The sequence below is a fragment of the Curcuma longa genome, unplaced genomic scaffold, assembly GCF_044706935.1.
Source record: "Curcuma longa cultivar G26 ecotype Majalengka, Jawa Barat unplaced genomic scaffold, ITB_CL_G26_1.1 contig_23669, whole genome shotgun sequence".
NCBI classification, from domain to species: Eukaryota; Viridiplantae; Streptophyta; class Magnoliopsida; order Zingiberales; family Zingiberaceae; genus Curcuma; species Curcuma longa.
Genome location: NW_027432219.1, coordinates 1 through 25,471, shown reverse-complemented (window position 1 = coordinate 25,471; position 25,471 = coordinate 1). Strand labels below are relative to the sequence as shown.

At 35.1% G+C, this 25,471-nt stretch overlaps 1 protein-coding gene across 5 annotated transcripts; it reads left to right on the top strand.

Moving 5' to 3' along the window:
* Nucleotides 1-6,718: 6,718 nt before the first annotated feature.
* Nucleotides 6,719-19,312, top strand: LOC141818180 (protein MEI2-like 4). Of its 5 annotated transcripts, XR_012600923.1 has the most exons (16): nucleotides 6,719-7,057; nucleotides 7,227-7,317; nucleotides 8,911-9,043; nucleotides 9,270-9,606; nucleotides 9,826-10,259; nucleotides 10,388-10,546; nucleotides 12,229-12,345; nucleotides 12,435-12,586; nucleotides 12,898-12,992; nucleotides 13,110-13,523; nucleotides 13,793-14,447; nucleotides 14,636-14,720; nucleotides 14,813-14,881; nucleotides 15,191-15,370; nucleotides 18,693-19,065; nucleotides 19,147-19,312. XR_012600923.1 is itself a non-coding variant. In XM_074705728.1 (15 exons), the coding sequence occupies exons 4-15, from the start codon at nucleotides 9,351-9,353 to the stop codon at nucleotides 18,852-18,854; spliced, it is 2,778 nt and encodes a 925-aa protein (XP_074561829.1). In that variant the 5' UTR covers nucleotides 6,719-7,057; nucleotides 7,227-7,317; nucleotides 8,911-9,043; nucleotides 9,273-9,350; the 3' UTR covers nucleotides 18,855-19,312. The 5 variants fall into 5 exon arrangements, 4 of the variants coding, with proteins under 4 accessions (XP_074561829.1, XP_074561828.1, XP_074561831.1 ...); XM_074705728.1 differs by having other exon boundaries at nucleotides 9,273-9,606; nucleotides 18,693-19,312; XM_074705727.1 differs by having other exon boundaries at nucleotides 18,693-19,312.
* Nucleotides 19,313-25,471: the final 6,159 nt, after the last annotated feature.

The following is a 25,471-nucleotide window of genomic DNA, read 5'->3' as shown; positions in this document are numbered from 1 at the left end:
TCATATATAGGACACAATATAATTTTCATGTCAAAAGAGACTTTTCATACTCACATTTTTTTTAAAATAATTTAGGTATCTAAGCTACATCTCATTAATTCCGAAGATAAATAAAATAATTTTTCTTCTGATTCACTTGCACTTCTTCTTCTCCCCTTTGGTTGTATGCTAGATCACACTCCTATTCGAATCAATCTTTCATCAATGGTTGAGTCAAAAACATTAACATAGATAGATGAGCTAAATAAATTGAGACTCAAGTGGAAAAGACAGAAATTGCAGTTGAATCATTTAGATCTAATTGTTTGTCCATAGGTAATAAAACAATATTTAATCTGCAGGAGTACTCTTACAAAATACTATAGTGCAGGCAGTGGCAGATGAGATGGGACAATCTAACCGCTAGCTGCTGGTGTGGTGAGGGACCAACTGCCTGCATAATTTTCAGAACCCACAAGAGACTGTCTAATCCAAATCCACCAGTCAGCAGTCCATGTGCATCAATGAATAGGAAAGAATAGAGCACAAATATATAATTGCAAGATAATTAATAGGATGGTGCTTGAATGATTGGAGTATATTTTTAATTTGGATCAGGTTGGAATGGGATGAGAGTAGTTTATTCTTTTATTTGAGTCATCCATCATCAGTTTGGGATAATGTAGTAACTTATTTTAACTTATGTTCGACCTAAGAACATGAATTTATACTTGTAGTTGGTGTCCAAGCTCAACCGGTGTAAACAAATAAAGTCATGATTCTCAAGTAAATCAAGTCAATTGATGATTGTTCCAGTCAATTAAAGATAAGTTCATTGCTGAGTCAACTGTAAACTCTTTGTTATGAAATATTAAACTTGAGTCTAATCATCTAAAAATAATTTAAGTCGACTAAACGTTTAGTGAGTCAATTGAACTGCCAATAAGAGACCTACAATGACTCTTTTATTTGAATTTGAGTTGATTGAAAAAGACTTTAATCGTCTAGATAAGTTCGAAAAGTAGTAGTTGAACCTCTTTAGCTATATAAGCATCTAATGACTTTTTTCTTGGTAATTGTCCAAAAATAACATCTAGTTTGTAGCTTTGTTTGGGTGATCAGATAAACATGACCAAGTACTATTATCATTTTACAAAGAAGATATAATTAATAGGATGGAGAGTTCCAACCATATAAAGAACTTTTGTTAACATTGCAATCTCCCTTTTGTATCTACTTATTATTCTTTTGATGGGCTTACTCTAAAATAAATAAATAAACACACAAGCAACTAATAAGTGTAAGAGAAAGTGGAAAAATCTTAATTCTTCAACCAGTGAGATTGACGAACTACATATATCAGTCAAATGAGATAAATCTATTATTTATCATATCATAACATTAACATATGTTTAGTTACTATATATTCCATTTTATTGTATTCCTTTCTACACCAAATTAAAGGCCACGAAAGATTACAGATAACTATATATATATATATATATATATATATATATATATATATATATATATATATCATGTTCAGTGTAAGGCAACGAGTCTCTTTCATTAATGTCTTGAGTTTTTGTTTTCCAGAAGAAAAAAACTTTTAGGTTGATGTTGCCGATGACAATATTGTTATCCTCTTGTTCCTTTTAAGGCTAAACAATTATTTGCTGGACCACCCAACCATTGTTATCCTCTTGTGCCTTTGGATAAGCGTTGCCCCACCCAAACCAATAATCACTCTCAACTCCTCACCAAAAACTCTCTCAAATTTTGTCTTTGCTAACGGGATAATTTCGTAAAATGATGCATAACTGATGCAGTAACAGAACAGTAATTAAGGTGTCCAACATTAAACATGGGCTAGTCGTGTTCAAAATTGAACACGATTTGATCGTGCTTTCTGACACTGCATTGTTCTCAACCAAAGATGGGTTAGTCACAAATTTGAACATTTTGTTTTCTGAACTGCATTGTTCAGTCAACCAAAGACACTTGGCAATCAATACGGTCAGGTCGTGCTTTCTAACATGACCATGGTATGGTGACGACGCCTCAAACTTGGAAAGCTTTGGGATGCAGGGGGCCTAGATTTGGGAGACCAAATTTTTTAACTCAGATTGAACCACGTGACCTATAATCTATAAAATAAAAATTCATTTAGAAATCTACAAATAGTTATCAAGTGTAATTTATAACGGTCTAGTCTTATGTCCAAAAAATATTATTTAAATTTTTTTTCAAAAATTCTAAATAATTTTTATCATTATTTTAAAATTATTTTCATCGTAGAATCTTTAGACAATTTAAATATTTATTTAGATGCTATTAAAGAATTATCTTTTATTTTGAATCAATCTAATTACACTTAGAGATAATTGTTTTTTCTATTTAATAATTTTTTATTTTTTAAAATAATTTTATTATAAAAATAAAATTTTAAAATAATTATTATTCTGTCCTAAAACCTTTTTCTGTGTTATCTCACATAAATGGTAATAATGAAGCATAATTACTTTTTAAATAAAAAATTAAATTCATCATCTCAACGACATAGTCAATTTCATGATCATAAGAATAAAAATTAAAAAATTATAATTAATTAAGATGAAAAAAGATATTATTTTGATTTTATTAAAATTTAATTTTTATCTATTTTAATAATTTTATTTTATCATAATCAATTCAATTATATTCAAGATGAAGCATAATTACAATCTTCCGATTTGTTGAAAACAACCGTACGTTCTGGGTGCCAATCGTTTCTGATGCCGTAACTCAGTAGCCATCGATCGGTTGAAGCAGACAACGAATAAAAATTATTTACTCTGTTTTTTCTTCTTTGTTTTGCAGAATAAAACAGCAGCAACTGATTGATTTTGGCGTTGGCATTACGCAACGGGAAAGGCTGGGCATGCACTAGACGACAAAGGAGAGGAGAAGATTATCTTTTTTATTCTATATGTGGTGCTGTAAGTGGCTAGCCATTAAGTTAACTTAGTTGACGATAAAAAATTAATAAAGGTTTTGTTCCAATTAGCCATGGCGATTGATTCTTTGCATCTTCTCTCAAGTCTGGGAATAAATTCTGATAGCACCAGCTACAAGCGATCGACCGATCGTTAGAACCAACAAAAATGAAGATTATTATTCTCCATTGCAACAAATGTGATAACCCTCACCCCAGCCGGTCCTTCCAAGACAACCTTTTCAATCTATACATTTGAGAGAACCCCATAAAAGGAGGTGCCCATTATTATGTTTATCTCATTATGCCTACATAATCTTGCTACTCATTTTGATTCTTTTTTCATGTTTATCAATTATTTAAAAAAAAAAGATGGCTACTCATTTTCAATGCATTAAGATCCAATGGTAAATATCTTTTAATGGCTTTAAATTTTTTCCTAAGAAAAAATACATTAACTTTCTTTCCTTCGACACCATTCACTTCTTTTGGCTCTTTCTTTTTTTTTTTTGAAAGAAGTATTCTAATTGTTTTTGTAATCTAATTAATAGATTCACTTCATTAGCACTCGAAGTGAATGAATATCTATTTCACAAATTTACAATAATAATCAAAGATATTCTCACCTCCATCCATTTGGGATTACTTATTTGGTTCGCCTTTCATAACATGTGAGATAAATTCTCTTTTTGCTATGAAATTGAACAAGGACTATTGTTGCTCATTGCTTATCATCTTCCCTAAAGAAAGTGAGATAGTCTATACTTCCAATATTACCAACATCGAAAGATGACGGATCCAAGAATTAGAGGTGGGTTGGACTTTGGGTGCAGAAGGGATAAATTTTAGTGGGCTAAGTAAAAAATTTACATAGGTAATTTTTTTTTCTTTTAGCTGGACTAGAGCTCAGAATAGCCTTGTTTAAGATCCGTTTGTCTCTATCAACATCTATTGATATATATGGACATCGTTCCTACTCTACCATTTTACTCGACCGTGTTATTATAATAGAAATTAAACACTTGTATTTAATTAAAGGGAACATGAAACAAATTTATTGTCATCTTTACTTACTATATATCCACATCATGTATGCTTCTAATAATCTTAGTGGGTAGAAAGCAATTATCGAAAAGTTTGTGCTTTAAACAAACAAAAGGAAACTGCACATGAGATTTAGCTAAGCTACCTCCATCAAAGATTTTCACCGGTTGCAAATGAATAATAATTCCAAATTAAAATAATAGCAAATGGATCCATCATAAGAAAAAAAAATCAAGAATATGTAATAAATTTTGAAGATATATTGGTATCAATCAACTCTCACCACAATCTGTACACTTACAATTATTTCTATAGACAAAAATCAAAAGGACGGTCTAAAATTGTGTAAATGGTTAAAATCAAAAAAAAAAAGTTAAAAGAATACCTCATTTTTCAAAAATATACTTATTTTTAATTTTATTGTAGTATCTATATTAGCTGCTATAATATGTAATAAATACAATTAACTATTACAATTTGTAACAACTATCGAGTAGCTATTATAACGTAAAAAATTAATTATTTTATTTTAATCAAAATTACTATACATAAAATATTATTATATCAAAATACTCTTTACAAATTTGGTCAAAATTACTTAAATTTTATATCAAAATCGATTTTAATTGATCAAAATCACTTTATAATAGTTTAAAAACTATTAGATAGATACTACATAGTTATAGCTAAACCCAAACCCTAAAGTATAAATTATAAAATCTTAAACCCTAAATCCTATATGGTGAACACTATTATCTTAAAATACTCTTTACTAACTCGATCAATTTTTTTTAAACTTTAACAAATTCACTTTAAATTAGTTAAAATTATCTTAAAATAATTATAGAAATTACTAAGTAGTTGTTACACAATTATAGAAGTTACCAAGTAACTACTATAATAAATAAATTTTAAATCCTAAATTATAAACTCTAAATCATAAAATATTGAATCTTAAATTCTAAAGGACTATTAGGGACATGGAATTAGAATTTGAGAGAGCTTGAATTTAAAATAATAAATTATATATTATTATAAAAAATATAGTAATATATATATATAATAATAATAAAAAATATTAATTACATTATACTACAAAACAACTACAAAGTCAAAAAGAAAAGAAAACGGAAATCTTACATTTTTTTATGATCTTGGCTACTTCTGAATAAAAAAAAAGTTAAAATAAGAATTGATCTTATTGGAGAGGAATAAGGACTAAAATTATTGCTTGAGAAGAAGAAGAAGCAGAAGAAAAATAGAATTGTTGTTAAAGAAGGAAAAAGAAAAATAACTAAGTCATGGTTGAAAAAAAAAATAGAAAGAAAGAATGAGAAGATTAGAAGAAGTCATCCCATGGAGACTTGCGCATGAGATGGTGGGAGCGAGACTGCGTATGGAAGAGAATAAAAAGAAAAGTGACAAGATAATAAATTTTCTAAAAAAAATTCATAATTTATTTTAAATCAATTAAATTGGTTTAATCTAATTAAATTTGATTTGATTATAATTTAATTAAATCAAATCCAAATCAATCTCGATTTAGACCAACATACTCTTTATGTTCGTGCCTACCTGATAAATTTTATTTGACTCCAATCCGATTTTAAATCAGCATATTCACTTTGTGTTAAATAATTTGATATTTATTTATTTATTTTATTAAGAGAATCTAACACTTATTAAAATTTATATATAAAATAATAATAATAAAACTGGGCTATAACATAGGTATGACGTAATATAGCTCTGTACCATTATTATATCAAATACTCTTTAACGATTTGATCAAAATTATTTAAACTTCATTAAACTCATATTAAATTTATTAAAATCACTTTACAATTATAAAAACTATTAAATAATTATTACAATATTAAATAGTGTTGCATTAACTAGTACATGTTGTAACAACTCGTTGTAGCTAATATAATAATATTAGAAGTAAATGTATTCTTAGAAAGAGGGACTTCCTTTTAATTTTTTAAAAGAGATGTTATTTGGATGATTTATCCATTTGATTTTTGCTCTATCTCTATTTGGCAATGAGCTTCTCATTCCTCGAATCTAAAATTTATATTATTTGATAACAATATTTTAAAAGAAGTATATGCGTGTCTGCCTGTTAAGTAATTAATTCTTCTAATAATATTTGTTGCTTGCATGAAGCTCTCATATCCTTCTAATCATGTGTTGCATCCTCAAATGTGGAAATATGATCCAATAAAATTAAATGAGACATGTAAAACATTTATATATGCAATTGTACTAATTTTATCAGTTTAGTTATAACATTCTAACTTGTTCTTCATATCTCTTCTTAGGATTAATTGCACGCAATTAATTCCAACCTAACAAAATAATCGAAGCTTATCTCATCAAGCAAGCAATTAACTCCGTCCGTCCGATCAAAATCAAAGACGAAGGATCATCGTCGCCCTCCGCCCGTACTTTTTCCCCCGAACGCTGTCCTGGGCCGACAGCACATTCTTGTTCACTTTGGAGAAGCCAGCAGCTCTCGCTCGTAATCCAGGAAACACGCCGCGGAAACCCACTAGAAAACGTGACGCGTGGGTCATTCAAACGGCCTTAGCACCCTGCCCTCTCAACTGGAGCTGGGAGGGTAGATCAGTCATTTAAGGTAGGAACTAGCTAAATTCCCGGGGAGTTGACGTGTCGAAGGAAGCCACGCCCAAGGCGACACCGTGAGTGCTGATAACGGCGTGCCGTCTCCGCTTCCTTCTCCACCTCCGTCTCTTTTCTTCGCCGCCGTTTCTCTGCGGTCTCGCGTCTTAAAAATCAAGTTTTCTCGCTTGCTTCCTTTCTTTTTCTCTCTTTCGTCTTCCTTGGCCGGCCAGACGGCAGTGGAATCGCTGGGCAATTGCGCCCCTGCCGGATCCATACGTAGATCTCGCGGGAGGCAACAGCTGAAAAGCTCTCGAATTCGCTCAAAGGGACAAAAGGATCACAATTTTATTCCAGAGGCAGCTGAGCTTGGTAGTTCTGCTGCATTGGGAAGGAGTGCACGTTGGAACCGGAGGCGTCGTTCGTTGGTACTTGGTATGGATGCCGAGGCGATTCTTGTATTATATTGATCGTTGCTTTTGAATTAGTGTCGGACCTTGCTTTTTGTAGCAGTTGACGGAGGTTTTTAGCGGGCGACAAGGGATCGCTGGACGATCTGGTCTAGAACCGTCTTACTGATTTCGGTTTCACCTCGTTTCTGCAGGTTCTTACATGGAATTATGATGCTCGACGCGGATCTGCTTGGTATTGGCTCGATTGAGACAAGAGAAGCAAAGTTCTCGGCTTGAATTGAGGTTAGATTGCCGAATTCCGTCTTTTTTCGCTGTACTTTGATCCTCTTGTCTTTCTTCCTTTGAGATGTTTCTAATGCTTTTCTCGTTTGGTCTTTGTCCCTTTAGTGGTTGACATTTGTGTTGATGCAACGATCTTGCTTATCTGTCCAAAAATTTCTGTCTTGGACTGAAATTTTCTCTGGCTAAAAAGTGATTTTCCCCCTTGTTTTTCAAATGTCGAGTATAGGACCATTAATTTGCTAGGGGCGAAGAAAGGATCCATCGGAGTTGCAACTTACGTTTTTTTTTTAAAAAAATCTTATTTTCTAATAGTTCAAAATCGTATATCTGGAGAATTTATGGAGAAGATGTCCCAACCGAGGTCACGGGGTCACCCAGAAGGCTGGTCGGCGATGTAAAGGCGTTTTGGGGCCTAAAATTAAATTTCGACTAGCGTATAGTTTGTTAATTGCTAGCGTCTTTAAACATGCACTACGAGCAGCTAATTCCGTCGCGCTTGCACTCTGAGACATCTTCCATTTTCCTCATTTTGAGGAGCTTGCACGTTTTCACTGAGTAACTATTTTTATTATTCTTTGCTTCTGTTTAGAAGTTCTGGAACTCCACATAGATATTTCTGGCCATGATCCTTTACTTTCACTTGTATGTATAACTATTTAGCCTTCTCAGGATGAGGTAGGTATCTAACTTCTGAACCCCTACGTGTTCCCTTGGTTAAGATCGCCCCATTTTATCGTGGAAATTCAGGTTTGGCATAAGTAAAAGCACATTAATTCCTTGAAGTTGTTTTGTAAAACTATTTTGATCGCTTGTAGTGTCTGCTTTTAGTTCAGTTATTCTTTCTCATCAATCTGAAAAAGAAAACAAAGACCTGTTATGGACTAAATAAAAAATGACAGCTCGGTGCATGAAGCTTCCGCCGGTGCGGATCCCGAGGAAGGATCATAACATTGGGTCTATCGTACGCAATCTTACCTTGCATTTTGCAAGTGACTGTTTTCACGATTCGAATACGTGGTCTTAAGGTCACATGACAACAACTTTACCATTGCGCTAAGCTCCTCTTAACCTGTTATAGACCAAATGGTTTTTCAATATTTTTTCCTTCCAAATATTGCTTGACATTGATTTTCTAGATGAAATCAAAGCTTGTGCAATATGCTGGGTGGCAAATCTTTTTGAACCTTCATGGGGCAAGTCTGATTCTGAAGCCTTATTCTTATTTCTGCCCCTAGTGATAAGTAGGGACAATTTCATTTTTGAACAACATTTTATATTTCTTCCGAATTGCTTTTACCTGTTATTTAATGCCATGTAGTTATACAGAGTGTTTAGATTCCAAAATCTATTAATTAGTTATTATGTTGTCTCTGTTTCTAATATCACCAGAGCAAGTTGATATCATGATCAGCTTCTGTTATGAGTTTCTACTATGAGCATGACCAACTTCTAGTTATACACGTCTCTACATTTTGGATGAACTTGTAGCATTCAGCCTAGTTTCAAAAATATCTATTAATTAATCATTATGTCATGCCTACAATAGAATGAGGTAGAGAGATTAAGCTGATCATGTTTGTTTCTTATCTGCAGTTTTAGTTTCTAGACCATTTGAAAGGTCTTTCTCCCAGCCGCTGACCATTTGAAAGGATCAACATTTTCTCTCCATTTCGAGCATTAAGCATGAACATTTGGAATGTCTTCGCTGAATTTTCAGATGGTGCAAGTCAGTACTCAGTATTATCTGCTAAGACACAATTCTTACCTTTTCCTTTCTTTCTGATTGGACAAGAGTATATGGGTTGGGGTTGAATTTCATTAATTAGATTCTGATTGTATTGTTTAAAATTGTTTCTAAATGGTTCATAAAATTGACTGCATGTTCTAGTAATTTTGACCTTTCATCCATGGCATCTACATTGATTGAATTTCAACTGTTCTTTTTTTCCCAGCAGCAAGGCATCTAATTTCATCAGAGCAAGTCTATATCATTATCACCCCTTGATGAATTGCATAGGATTGGAGCAGGCTCCATGTTTTCTGAATTTACACATTCCAGCATTCTCAATCCCCAGAAGAGTGAATCTAGTCAACAGCAAATGAAGGAGCCACAAAGAATGGCCAACATTTCTATTGGTACAAGAGTTTCACACCATGCTTCTGAATTGCAGTCTGATGCATTGATTTCATCTCCTCTCCTTGGTGAAGAAAGCCTACCAGACCTATGCGGATCACATTATGAGAGCGGATTGTTCTCAAGCTCTTTATCAGATATGTTCAGTAGAAAATGTGTGTTTCTCTCTTATGCTTTACTTTCTGCAACTTTATTTAGATAATGTGCTAGGTAACCTGGGGCATTTTTAGAATGAGTGCTAGTTTGTTTTAGTAATTTTATAAAAAAAAAGTCCTAGAAAGAAATTGTTTGTCAAATACAGACTTTCTACCTGAACCTCATCAAGTTACATTATCTTTTTTGCATGATTCATTATAATGTTAACATTCTAACAGTGAGGCTATCATCAAGCATTGCTCCCTTGGGTCAGTCTTTAGAGTTGGGTCACTCAAACTTTGAGGAAGATGAACCTTTTGAAACAATGGAGGAACTTGAAGCTCAAACAATTGGAAATCTTCTTCCTGATGATGATGAATTGCTTTCTGGCATTACTGACGATATTAGATATCTTGCTAAATACAACAATGGGAATGATGTTGATGATGATATTTTCTACACTGGTGGTGGTATGGAACTAGAATTTGACAACGATATCAGCGGTACCAGAACAACCGAATTTGTCATGGCTGGAGCTTCTGCTGATCAACAGGGAGAACCATATGGTACATTTTATGGCGAACACCCATATGGTGAACATCCTTCTCGAACCCTTTTTGTTAGAAATATTAACAGCAATGTTCAGGATGGTGAACTTAGGGCTCTGTTTGAGGTGCTTCTTTACTTGAATATTTCTTTGTTTCATATCTTTTTGTGTGTGTGTGTGTGTGTGTGTGTTGTGTGGTTTGATAATTTTCATTGTTTTTGGATCCTAACTGTTATGTGCTTCCACTTGCTCAGCAATATGGGGAGATACGCACACTCTATACTGCTTGCAAACATCGTGGCTTTGTTATGATATCTTACTTTGACATCAGGGCAGCACAAAATGCAATGCGGGCACTTCAAAATAAGCCATTGAATCATCGGAAGTTGGATATTCATTTCTCAATTCCAAAGGCAAATATTTATTGCCTTCCCTGTTATTGTTTTAAATGAAAATAATTTATTATATATTACATGAAAGTACGACCAAAAAGTTCACACATCAAAAAAATTTTTTTTTGCTGAATCACCAATAATTGTGACACATGTCAGGCTATAGGACTACTTATCAAATATATGCCAAATCTTCCTCAATGTTTTTTCACTATTTCTGCCACATTACTGCAACAGAATATAGTGATGTAGATTCAGATGATAAAGCTAGTTTAGTATTGAGTTTCGATGTTGTCGAACCATGAGCAAGATATTCTTGGTGAATCAGAAATTCAGTTTTCATATCTAAAAGTTTAATATGGAATTCTTAACCAGGATGGGGTTTTCAGGTGTTTTAGATGTTTTCTGGTATTTTTTCATAGATGCATAAGATGCAGGAAGGGATTAAATATTTTTTTCCAAATTTCATCAAGCTTATGGAATTTTTTCTTCATAATGTTTTATTGCAAAGTAGCAAAAACATTAAGGATTAAAAACCTACAAGCATGAGTTATCAGTTATCAAAGAATTCAGCTCATTTGGTCAGGTTCGTGCAAGTCATCTCAGGTGAGATCTTGTTTTCTCATTTCCATCAAGCAAGGGGAACTTCTTGTACTCCTTGCATGCTGCAGGAAAAAAAAACTCGTGGATTCTTGCTCGGAGATATCATATGAATGGGCATGTTTGTGTCTCATGTTGGTGTAATCTTGCATATTCTTCTAATAGAGGAAATATAATCATATGATTACTGGTGAAGCTTGTTGTTAAATGATTTTTTCCCTCTGGAATGCAAAGGGCAGTTGACATTGTTGACTCCATCCCATCAACATCACCGTGTGCATTTGTTCTCTTGCTTTTGGAATATATTTGATTGATTATTTTGAGGATAGTCAAGGCTTGCTTTATGGTTATTGGGGAGGCTGAAACATGAACAAGAAACAATTGTTCAACCATACCTTTCCACTGATTGAATCTTCTATCATGACAGCAACTCGAAAATCACATGGGTCAATCCACAAATAGCAAGTGTAAACACCATGCCTTAATTGGTGGATGATAACTTGTATCCTCCTTCATGTCCTACTCCAAATGTTTGTAATATTTGGATATTAGAACTGCTATACTCCAAAAAAGGAACCTGCACCAAGTTCATGATAATGATGTTGTAGAGGTGCTTCCTGACAGTAGATAATGTCTCCATAGTTCTGTACAGACTACAAATATTGGACTATTCTAGGGTACCACAACTGTCTCATTTTCTGTGTTTAGATGCTCAGGTTTGTGTCTATATGCTCAAACTTTGTTGTCATTGCCTTTTAATATATACCTTTTGACCAGCAAATAGTGTTTTGTTGCTTCATTTGTCTCCTTCAACCTGATGTTGAAACAACTCATATGGTCTCTCTGAGTTGAAGCTAGAACTGCTGCCATTTTGGCTTTTGGTATTTCCCCCTCCTGGGAGAATGGGGAATTTATGACTTTTTTCATCAGCTCATTGCTAATGCTCTTGCTAATCATTGCGTACACCATTTTATGTTGCACAAACTATATGTGCTCATTACTCGTATGAATGCCCTAATGACACTTAAATTCTGCCATTTCCTCTCATTTCTAAATGCATATAGATTGATTGAATTTTCACATAACATGAAATCTGTTGCTAGGACAATCCCTCAGAGAAAGACATAAATCAGGGTACACTTGTGGTGTCCAATCTAGATTCCTCTGTGACAAATGATGATCTCCATCAGAAATTCAGTGTCTATGGTCAAATAAAAGAGGTGATATTAGGATCTTGATATCGATTGATTTATGTTTGGTGCTGAAGTTTTCTGTCCTTTCATTAAATTTACGTCAATTTAACTTGTAGATATGTGCAATTCCCCATAAACATCACCAAAAGTTTATAGAGTTTTATGATGTCCGTGCTGCTGAAGCTGCTCTTCATGCTCTAAATAGGAGTGATTTTGCTGGAAAAAAAATTAAACTCGAGCCTAGCTGCTCTGGTGTTGCAAAACTGTGGTACTACTACAAATTCAGTTTTCCAACATTTGACATGTTCAAAATCTTACATCTGCCTTCATTTAAACCACAATGTTTGGAATGCACCCCAGATTGAATGCAAATTAAAAACATTGGTTGTTCATTATATAAGATCCAACTGTAATATGGACTGCAGATAATCCAGATATATGAGATTTATGTTAGTGATTTGTTCAGTGAATTGCCTTGTCACGGCTTGCATCTACAATGATTTTACTAAACATGAGAATAATGTATAGTTTTCAAAAATTTTTAGCTTATTGTTGACTGATACTTCTCTTTATTATCAGCTTGGGGCAGCAGTTGTCTTCAGAGATGGGCCATAATACACTAAATGCAAGCTGGCAAGGAACCACTCCTAAGAACTCTCTTGCTGGGTGTTTTGGTGCGTGCATGTTTGGACTCTTTACTGTTTAATTGACGTGTATGCAGTTGTGCCTTAGACATGATGTCAGGCTTTCCTTTTGAACTGCATAACTGATCCAATTTTCTATTTTCCTAGGGTCATCCTCTCTTGGATCAGTCACACCCAACAGTCTTGAAAACAGAGTTATCCAGGGTTTAAACTCAGCAGCTAAAGCATCAATTACCCCACCTTTAGAGGCCACACTCTATGAAATGCCTTCTAAAGTTCCACAACATTTATCTCCCTCGGTGGGAATTACCTTAGTTGGTAATCACACAAAACAAGCTGCCAATATTGGCCCAATGAATTTTGGACTTCAAGGAATGGGTGGCCTCCATCCTCATTCTCTTCCTAATTATCATAATGGTATTACTAATTGCATTCCTTACAACTCAAATACTTTGTCAGCCACCGGTATTGGTGTGATCTCTAGGCCTTCAGAAGGTATTGGTGCAAGACCTCTTCACAGCTCTGGTACCTATGATGGAATTTTGTTGGATCGTAATAAAGGTAATAAATTAAATATACTCATGTGTATAGGTTACAAGTTACTGGAATTAATATATAGCCACACTTTTCTTGTTGAAGCAGCGTGCAGTCCACTGTTGTCTGCACCTTTTTCAGTTACAATAATTGAATTTCAGACTTCGATGGTGTATTATGACCTTCTCTCTGTTTTTTATTTTATGGTAGTTATTACCATGTGTTAAACAATAGTCAATGATCTCTGCCCTTTATTGCATGCTTGATGTTACCTAATATAATCCATTATTTTACAGCTTTTGGGGTTTCCTCTAATGGAACCTGTCCTCTACATGGGTGTCAGTATATTGCGAATAATACAAATTCATTCCAAAGTAAAACAGCTACCACCATGTCATGGTCAAATTCTCCATCATTTATAAGCAATGTTTCTGCTCATCAACCATCTCATATTCATGGAATTTCTGGAGGACAACCTCAAATGCTAAACACAGTTCCTTTACATCATCATGTTGGTTCAGCACCTGCGGTCAATCCATCTCTTTGGGATAGGAGATTTGCCTATTCTGGGAATTCCATAGAACCTCTTGTTTTTCATTCGGGATCTCTAGGAAATAAGGGGCTCGCATCAATTACTCAGTTGGAATCTCTACAACCTGCTTCCTGTAACTTCTTTCCACATTCATGTGGGAACTGCCTTGACCCTTGTATTTCTCATGCACCTATTGGGATTCCTTCAGCACAGCAAAGGAGTCTGATGTTTCATGGAAGGAGTCCAATGGTCTCAATGCCAGGTTCATTTGATGGTCGTGTTGAACGTATTAGGAGCCGAACAAGTGATGCAACTGCTAATCAGGGTGATAATAAAAAGCAGTACGAACTTGATATTGAATGTATTAGACGTGGTGAAGACTCCCGCACAACACTTATGATAAAAAATATTCCTAACAAGTATGAATTTTCTGTACCTTCTTTGCCTTGGCTATCAAAATCAAACTATCTTGTTGGTTGCCTTTTCTCTTTGTTAACCTTTTTTTTTTCTCTTTCTTTTCTTTATCTGTACCTTTCTTTCCCTTGACCATCAAAAATGCAAAATATCTAATTGGTTTCCTTTTCCTTTTATTTTTGTTTATATTTAGGTACACATCTAAGATGCTGTTAGCTGCTATTGATGAAAACCATCGAGGAACTTATGACTTCATTTATTTGCCAATTGATTTTAAGGTTATGACTGAATGTCTCTCTATATTGCTATTGATGTGCATGGCCGTACCAATTATTGGAAACTGATATATATTATCTTTTCTACTTTTCAGAACAAATGCAATGTTGGTTATGCCTTTATTAACATGATTAATCCACAGCATATTGTTCAATTCTATCAGGTAAGTTCATGGATTTGGGGGCATTGTTTAACAAGAATGAAGGCAACATTTCCTATTTTTATCCACTTTTATATTTAATCATATTACGTATTCCATAATTTTGAAGATCTACCTATAGGTATCTCTTTTGTTAGATATTTTACTCAATTTTACCTTTAGGGCATATACTAGCTCTTCTGGCATACTGTTCATATGCTCTTTTATTTCATCCATATTCAAGTCCTTGTACAATCATTCTAATTTTTCCAGATTATCACTCATTTTCAACATTTGCACTAGAGAACTGCTAAAATGCTCAATCTTCTGCAGTCATTTAATGGTAAAAAGTGGGAGAAATTTAATAGCGAAAAGGTGGCATCACTTGCTTATGCTAGAATCCAAGGGAAATCAGCTCTTATTGCTCATTTTCAGAACTCCAGTCTCATGAATGAAGATAAGCGCTGCCGTCCTATACTTTTTCACACGGATGGTCCAAATGCTGGAGATCAGGTAAGGCATTTTGTGCAAGTATTCAATGCTCAGGTTAATTTGTGTTTATAGCTGGGTGGTTTATTGTGTAACTTAATATAGTGGTGATTTAAAGCTGATGAAAAATTGCATTATTTTGTTGTTTCCTCTACTATTTTGTTCTCTTTTCTTTAGGAGGATTATTATAGTTTTGACTTACATGGTGGCATTATACATGTTCACCCTCCCACATCTTGTATATGCGGTTCGACTGACCTGGTGATGTCATACATGCTCAACCCTCCCACGTTTTGTATATGTGGTAGAATTACTTTTGAGAGACAACAAAAATTTTGATTAGGAGATCATGAGCCATAGCCATGCGAGGACAACATATATTTGGATCTCAATTGCATTGTCTCAAATACTTGGTCAAAATTTTCAAAAATAATTTTGTAAACAACATTCATTGAAAGAAGTATGTGGTAATTGTCAAAATAAAGTGAGTCTTTTTTTAAGAAATACAGAAGCAAATAAGCCTAAAAATGAGCTTAAGCAGAGCGAATTTCATGACATCGATGGCATTGCACATAAACATGTCATAGTTGTTGATTGAGACCTTCAGAAGATTTAAGCATAAGGTCAACCCAATGAACTTTATGACCAACTAGGATACTGATGGGATTGTCACAGTGAATGATCTAATGCCAATGATCTAATACTCCAATTCTTCATCTACCTTCTCCATATTTGTGTTAGATACCTAATAGTCAGACACCAATATTGTAAGATTGGACAAGACCACTCTTGACGTCAGATCTAGTTAAATGCCTATCAAAAGCCATCAACGCTTTGCAAGGTGAAGAAGAGGTTACTGAGATTGGATTAGGTCTTGGTTTTAGGTTCAACCTATCCACTGAAACATATAGTGCCTCTAATCAAAACAATTAGCTGGTGAACAGATACCTTACAACTCACTACTATTGTGACATAGTGTTGCAACAATAGCTTAGGAGGTGGGATGCCACTTTGCATCCTTGAATCATAAATCCCACTAAAAAAACCTTTATCGTTAACAGTTGTAGCAAACACCACAAGCAATTTGCTAATAATGCCACACTCTGACCACCAACTTGAACTGTCACTAAGGCTCAACACCACCACCATAAATCTCTAGATGTACTAGTAACACATCACAAGATTAAAATAGCATTTATAGATCAACTAACACTTTATAAAATGATCACCCAAAGGTTATATGACCTGCTGCAGTAAAATTTGTTCCAGCATATGATGTTTTATACGTGGTTGCAACGATTGGCAAATCCAACATTCTACGAGGGCAAACTCACGTAATCAACTTATCTCTCAAGTATTCCAAGATATAAGCAAGCATAGGGAACCACAAATTTATAATTATCTAACAACCATAATCACATTTAAATTATCTACCAAGGGATTAACTCTAGTGCTCCGAGATTTCACTACAAAATTGGCAAAAGCAGCTATATGAAACTACAAAATGAACCATGCTTTGATACCAAAAGTTTGTCGCTTTGACACAATTTCATTGGTGTCCCCATGTGAGCTATTGGACCATGTCAATATGTCATGAGATACTAGATAACACTTGTACCATGCTCTCACGCATCATCGATAGGCAGAGATAATTAATAATGTAATATCACATTATAAATCATGAGATCAGGTACAAAAACTAAAAGTTGCAATAAGTTTGTTTCTCATAAATTCAAAGTGCAAGAAAATAAAATGTGCAGGAAACTGAAAATGTTGTGCAAAATCTTAATAATCCTAGTAGCAGTGATTGTCTAGGAGCACCAGTAGCAGTTGTATGCATAAAAACTCATCTCATGCTAATCTTGGGAATGAGTACAATGCAAAAATTATGACTAAACATTGATAAAAGACCTACCATGAGTCAAAAAAGAATAATAACAAACAATGCAATAGAAAAAAATGCTATAATTTGAAATATAGTGAGAACCTCAATCACAATCATCAAACAGGAGACATACCTTTCTCTCAACCCAATAGGGTCAGCTCAAAATATCTCGATTGACCAAAGTGGTGTTTTTGACTGCCAAATCTAGAAAACTCTCTAGGTCCTTTGGGGTTCATATTGACATACAGTGTTGACTTTTCAGTTAAGTGTTGACAATACCTAACTATTGTTTAGAATCATTATGAGGTGCTATGTGATACTCAGTTATGTCTCATTGGACTTAACTGTTACATACCTAACCTTATTGTAAAGCCCTACAAGTGGTTCTTTTAGCTTGCTGAGTCATTACGTTTATCATAATAATATTACCATGCTCTTTGATTATATCAATCTCTTCAATACACATATTGTTATATTTTGTACAAGTTAATTCATCATTAATAACAAAATCTTAATAAATGAAAAACATGCTCCAAAAACTTAGATACTCTAAGCATGAAATTTATAAACATGTTTGATGAATACCCTAAGTATGATACAAAGGTATGATATACATGCATGCATAAGTGTTTCAAGGGAATCAAGAAATAAATTGAGTAAATAACCAAAAAGGTTAAGAAAGGGGATTTCATAAAGTTATATTTTTCATGAAAGAAGAGCCTACGCATATCAAACATAGTAGAATTAGGTCAACATAGAACCTAAATATGATCAAATTAACCTAAGGAAAATCCTAATCATGTTGATTACCTCACAACTCTGAACCTAACACATGATCCAACAACTCTTGTTATCAAATCATCTACCTTGATGATTAAGGTTTTATGGTACAAACTTTATCCAAAAGTGTGTCCTAATGGTTGCACCATAAACCATTCATGCTCCACCTGAACCCATGCCTTTATTATTATATTAAGGTCAATCTCAATGCCACAATTACATAGTGGACTGTTGCAACTTTGTACCTAAGGCAAGTCATACACAAAGTGCTCACAAACTCATGCCTTAAGACTTAGTATATTTGTTTATTGTTCATGTGTGAATCTGGAAAAACACTGGAACAGAGAACGTAACCATCATAATTCCCAATTATCTTGCTTTAATTGTCATTTATCTCTAGTCTTGAAGTACTATGGCTTATGCTTATGTATAGAAGTTTCAATTTCATGACAGATGAGAGTATTGTAATGTGCAAAGCCTTCATTATAAACTAATAGCACAATATATAATTATTAATTGATATGCTTTGGTTTTACTTGCAAATGTTTAATATGGCATCATTTACCTTTCGTAGCATCCCTTTGATTGCATCTTCAAGAGTGCACCATGCACCATTTTGTAGCTCTGCATTGGTGTATCAGTAGCTCCTTAGTAATTGTATGTTTTGTTTTGTGATTGTAGGAGCCTTTCCCTGTCGGCACTAATATCAGGTCAAGGTTAGGCAGATGGAGGGTTAATAACAGTAGTGAAGAGAACCATCAGGGAGGTATGCTCATTTCAGCAACTGAAGCCTCTTGTGATCAAGCGGGTTCCCATCCAGGTTCTACTAAGGACTCTGAATGATCAAACCCACTATAGGGTGCCACTGATTTTCAAGCAAACATGACTCTCTCTAGACGTTGTTGACTTCCAATTTTCCCGGAGTACTAAGTTGAAATCTCATTGAGAAAGGAGCAGGGAAGGCCTTAAGATTTTGGATTGCCGTAAGAGGAGAAACAATGTGCAGAAACTTCGAAGGAGCGCACAAATAGGACCACTCTTGCGGGTTCGGAAGGTCTTCACTACATTTTCTCTCCTTTCTTTTTCCTCCTTTTTTTTCCCCTTCACATTTTATGTTTTTCCGCTTGGAGTGCAGTACCTGTTCAAATGCAAGGTTGCATGCTTTGTGTTTCTTTTTGGTGATGCATTACGTGAGCGTTGTCAAGCTACTTTAAGTCTGTTATAATGTGATGCATGTCTATGTCACATGAATTTTGAATGTCTGACCGCGTTAATGTATTAATCTACTGTGATTTTTTAAATCAGTTTCTGAATTCAATTCAGTTTGGTTGGATCAGTAGAGGGACAATGGTTAAATCAATTTTTTCGTATGAGGTAATGCGTGATGGAATAGTGGAATCAGATCTTGTGCACCGAAAAGTTTGCAAAAAAATAAAGCACGTAGAAGGTTCATTCAAAACACTGAAAGCCCTATCCTTTCCCTTGTTGCTCCCTAACATAAAAAAATCATATTATTTTAGTTGAAATTATTTAGTTATATATATGTAGAGATCTTTAATTTATGTCAAATTATTATATTTACTTTCCTAGGGTTCTTTTGACTTTGCCTATATATTTTTTTCTAGGTTTTAAGTCTGATAGAGTAATCAATCATAAAGTGCTAAATTCGTATCAAATGACATTGCACTTTTAAAATTCTTTTGAGTTTCACTTTGCAAGATATTGAATCATCTAAAAGCATTAAACACGTGTTCAGCTGTAACCAAATGATAAGTTGATTGAAGATGATTAATTCTACTTGATTAAATTTAAATTCAGTCAATTTATCATGCATTGAGAGCTCACATGGTCGTAAGATCGACTGTGTAAAACCATTGGAGTGACAGATTTTAACTTTTTTACTCAAGATGAAGAGAGCTCACATGGTGACGAGAGCAAGCTCGAATGTGACAATGTGTGGCAACGAGCTCCCTGCATGTGGAGAGCTCACATGCTTCAAGCTTTGAGTAGACAAAACTTCACATGCAATGATTGTTGAATTTTATTCCTCTATTGGATGGACTTGTATAATTTGTGATATGCGAATTTACATCATTAGAGAAGAAACCCATTAAATGATCTAATTAATAATTAATTGAGAGTTTATGTTATTGATTATGCATCATTATCATTGATGGATTGATAATAATGGATCGAGTTCATTATGATTGATAATAAATTAAATATTTTCCTTTGAATTGGTACTACTTCCACTAAAAATGATAGTTTATGCAATATGACATGGAACACATGCATTTTGTATTGTTGTATCACATACAGTGCGTTCCAAAAAGCATGTTCTATGAGGTTCATGTTACAGGTTCTTTTCTTTCTTTCCTATTTTAGGTTATGGGTCTTGTTGCAAAGCCACTTTCATGGATTTAAGCATTGCCCATCAGGCATTATACCCATTTGATTAGGTTCTGTTAAATTTTTATACTTCTTAATTGCACCATTTATTATTGTTTTTGACCAAAGCTATTTTGCAACTTTGAAAGCAAATGTGGAAATGGGCCAAATTAAGGTGTAGTTAGGTAAACATTATATGTGCCCTTTTTTTTTCTTAGTTTCTGGTTTTTATTTCTGTATGCTGATACAGTGAATCTCTTTATAAGTTAAATGATAAACCATCAGTCCTGGCGGAATGTACATGTCTCACTTATTCTTTCTCTACAACTTCAACTTTGTCTTGTTTCACCTGCCTGTATATATTTCATGTCCTGCTATTTTCCCAACAGCCTTTGGAAATTTCTATTGTGGGGTTAAATAGATTGGACGCCAAATTTAAAGACTTAAATGCTCCAAAGCCTGTGAAGGTATTGTCCTATATATCTTGATTCTACATTAAGCTTAATTAACACTTCTTAGGAATGCTGGATATTGTATATTTACATAAACTTGAAATAGCTTAAAGAAAACTTGTTCCTTAGGCCCAAGGTTGTCAAACTCACGATTCCAGTGTCGACTCGGTTAGGGGTGCACAAACTCGTATCGTAAATTCGTATCGTAAACTCGTACGAGTTTATAGATAATCCAAAAAAGAGTTATAAAATGTCAAATAATATATATTTGATCATAATTTCATAAGAACAATCACTATTTCACATATCTAATAAAAAAGCATAAACATAGTTATCAATAACATGTTTTCACATATAAAAAAAGACTAAACATGAAAATTTAACATGAAAAGATATGAAATTTTCAAAATTTATGTTTCAACATCAAGTTACAAAATGACAAATTTAAAATTTCATACAAAAATAGTCCAATAGATACACCAAATAAGCTTCCATTGTCCAAATTTGATAAAAGGAAACATCAAACAAAGATTTCCTTTGTTTATCGAGTTTACCGAGTTTGACCGAGTTGACTCGCGAGTTTACCGAGTTGACTCGCGAGTTTACGAGTTTACAAGGGGAGCCCGATTTTAAGCTGATTCAATACGGAATTGAAATAATAGTTCGTAAACTCGTAAACTCGCCGAGTTGACTCGCGATTTTGACAACCTTGCTCAGGCCTTGTAGCTTTCAAATGGTTATGGTTAGTGCCTTGTCATCTTTGATGTTTTTCTCGTTACGTTTTATTATCTTTAAGCTTCAAATATATAGTGATGTAGGTGTCATAGATGGCATGGCTCTCTCTAGGATAAAAGTCAAGAATCAAGCAAAGATCAAAGTTCATGCTGACCTGGCAAAACGAGTCAATATGAATCCGGGAGAAGTGATCCCATCCGGGTGAGATAGATGTCGCCTCCGGCTCGGACCATACCTTGAGCTCAGTCCTAGACCTCACTTGGGCCTCCAAAGCAGTCTCGACCTCGAACCTTATATCTTGGCTCGACCCTCTCGGTCTTGGTCATCTCGGTTTCGGCCATTCGGGCAGATGAAAGATTAGAGAATCGATCGATCAGCGTCATTAATGATCTACAGATGTGCGGCACAAAGCGGCACAATGATTCGTCAGACAGATCCCAACATTACCGTATGATGGAAAAATCGTATCTACACCAGAACGCTCTTTCGTCGGATAGGATATGACACTCATTGCATCGCTGTCACGCACCTCTCCTCTCCTTTAACAGCTTGCCACGCGTCATCACTACAATAACGTTAGGGACCCGAGGTATTCGAATATGTGGGAGCACACGTGTATTTGGACTCGGTGTAAGGACCTGAACATTTTTTATTTAGTGTAGGGACTTGAGTGTCTTTTATCACGTAGGGACACATTTTTCTTTGAACTCGAGGAAGGGACCCTAGCGTCTTTGACTAGAAGTAGGGAGCATGCTTGTCTTTGGACTCAATGAAGGGACCTGAGCATATCTTTGACTCAGTGTAGGGACCTGAGTGTCTTTGATCGTGTGGGAACACGCTTGTCTTTGATTGCGTGGAAAGGGACCCGAGCGTATTTGAGTTGGTGTAGGGACATGCTTATCTTTAGTTGTGCGTAAACACACTAATCTTTGTCGTGTGGAAACACTGACACTGGAAAGTATAGGAGAAATAGGAGGGAACACAAGGCGAACTCTCAACTCACACTTGACGGAATCCACCGAAGAGTTTAGAGGATAATCAAAAGATAACTCTTCAAGAAGCTTAAAAGCTCACATTATTCTATCATCCAAAAACTGCCCTTAACAATACAAATGATAACATTTTATAGGGGAAACTTAGAACATTTGCCAAGATGACCCTTAGAGTTCCTAAGACCTCATTAAGTGATATTTATATTTTTTAAGACATGAGAATAGAGTTTGCCCAAAAAAAACATGCAGCATGCAATGGTATTAAAGTAGGCTCGTTACCCGAGCAGTTGGATTTTCCCAAGTAGAATTTCTAGCGTCAGTCTCCCTCGATTGGAAAAGATTCGTCCTCGAATCAAAAGGAGGTTCATCGCCAATATAAGGAGAGAGGTCAGCGACATTGAAGGTTGTAGAAATACCATACTTGCTCGGCAAATCAATTTCATAAGCATTATTGCCAATCTTCTTTAAGATCCTAAAAGGACCATCAACTCTGGGTTGTAACTTTCCATGTTGACCACGGGGAAACACTCCTTTCTTAAGTGAATCCATACCAATTCTCCTTCCTTGAAACTTACTTACTTTCTGTGCTTGTTCGCATTTTTTTGATACTTCTCATTTTGCTTAATAATTTCTTGCCGAACTTGCTCATGCAATTTCTTGATGGACTGTGCATACTCTTCTCCATCTCCACTTAGATGACGAGATGCTGGAATGGGGGCCAAATCTAATGGAGTGAGGGGATTAATTCTGTAGACATCCTCAACGGGACTTCGTCCTGTTGTTTGACTGAGAGACCGATTATAAGCCAACTCGGCTTGAGCTAAAGTTGCATCCCATTGGCGGGGATTTTTACCAACCAAACTTCTAAGAAGATTTCCCAAGCTCCGGTTTACTACTTCCGTTTGTCCGTCGGTTTGGGGATGGTGAGAGGAACTGAATTGGAGTTGTGTTCCTAGCTTTCACCATAAGGTGCACCAAAAATGACTCATAAATTTAGGATCCCGGTCGGAAGTGATGGTTTTTGGAATTCCATGAAGTCTCATAATTTCTTTGAAATAAAGATCGGCTACATGCGTAGCATTCAATGTTTTGGTGCAAGGAATGAAATGTGTCATTTTAGAGAACCTATCAACTACCACCATAACTGAATCTTTGTTCCTTTGAGTGCGTGGTAATCCAATCACAAAATCCATGCTTAAATCTTTCCAAGGACTTGTTGGTAGTGGTAGTGGAGTGTATAATCCAGTATTCTGACCATGACTCTTGGTAGTATGACAAATTCGGCACCTATTAATATATGTTTTGATATCCCGGTCCATGCGTGGCCAATAAAAATTCTCTCGAATGAGTGTAAGAGTTTTGTCCCTACCAAAATGTCCTGCCAAACCTCCATTATGCGCTTCACTGATGATGGCCAGACGTCGTAGCGAACAATCAGGAATACATAGGTATTTTTCTTTGAAGAGAAATCCATCGTGAATCAACAAGAGTTTGAATGGAGCTTTTATGCACTCTTCCCAGATCTGACCAAAATAGGGATCATTTTTGTAGAGATCTTTGACTATCTCAAATCCAAGTACCTTTAGTTGTAAAGTAAACAAGAGAGTATGTCGTCGGCTAAGAGCATCCGCCACCCTATTAAGAACACCAGTTTTGTTTTGTGATTGATAAGAAAGTTGAAGTCTTGTAGAAACTCAACCCATTTAGCATGACGAGGTTTCAATTTTTGTTGCGTATTTAAATACTTCAAGGCTTCATGATCCGAGAAAAGGACAAATTCCTTATGAAGGAGATAATGTTGCCAATGATCCAAGGTTCGGACAATGGCAAAGAATTCCTTTTCATAGGTAGAATAATTGCAGTGAGAATGATTCAACATTTCACTAAAGAAAGCAATGGGTTTCCCATTTTGACTAAGGACACCGCCGATTCCCACATTTGAGGCATCACAATCGACTTCAAAAACTTGGTCAAAATCTGGTGGTTGCAATATTGGGGCTTATGTAACCTTTCTTTTAAGAAGTTCAAAGCTTTGTTGCGCCTCTTTCGTCCACTTGAAATTGCCATCCTTCAAACATTCAGTTATAGGCGCAATAATGGTGTTGAAATTCTTAATAAACCTGCGATAAAAAGATGTCAGACCATGGAAACTTTGAATATCATGCAGGGATTTAGGCGTCGGCCAACTCATAATAGCTTCAATCTTATTCTTGTCCATTTTGATGCCATCTAAGGAAATAATATAGCCTAAGAAAACCAAGCTATCAGTGAAAAAATGACACTTCTTCAAGTCGACATATAACTTTTGCTCCCGTAGTAATTCAAAAACCTATCGAAGATGTTCCAAATGTTCTTTCGAGCTAGAGTTGTACACAAGAATATCATCAAAGTAGACAACAACAAACTTCCCAATGAATGGTTTAAAGATATGATTCATAAGCCGCATAAAAGTAGAAGGAGCATTAGAAAGACCGAATGACATTACCAATCATTCATACAGACCGTCCCTTGTTTTGAATGCCGATTTCCCTTCATCGCCCGGCCTCATACGAATTTGATGATAACCATTTCGAAGATCAATTTTAGAGCCGACCTTAAACCCATGAAGCTGGTCGATAAGATCATCAAGGCGAGAAATAGGAAAGCGATATTTGATAGTGATTTTATTGACCGCTCTACTATCAATGCACATGCGCCATGAACCATCTTTTTTTGGTACAAGAAGGGCTGGGACAGAACAGGGGCTCTTGCTTTCTCGGATAAGACCTTTAACCAAAAGGTCCTCAACTTGTCTTTGTAACTCCTTATACTCATTAGGGCTCATTCTACAGGTTGCCTTGTTTGGAATTGAAGCGTCGGGGACTAAATCAATGCAATGTTGAATATTTCGCAT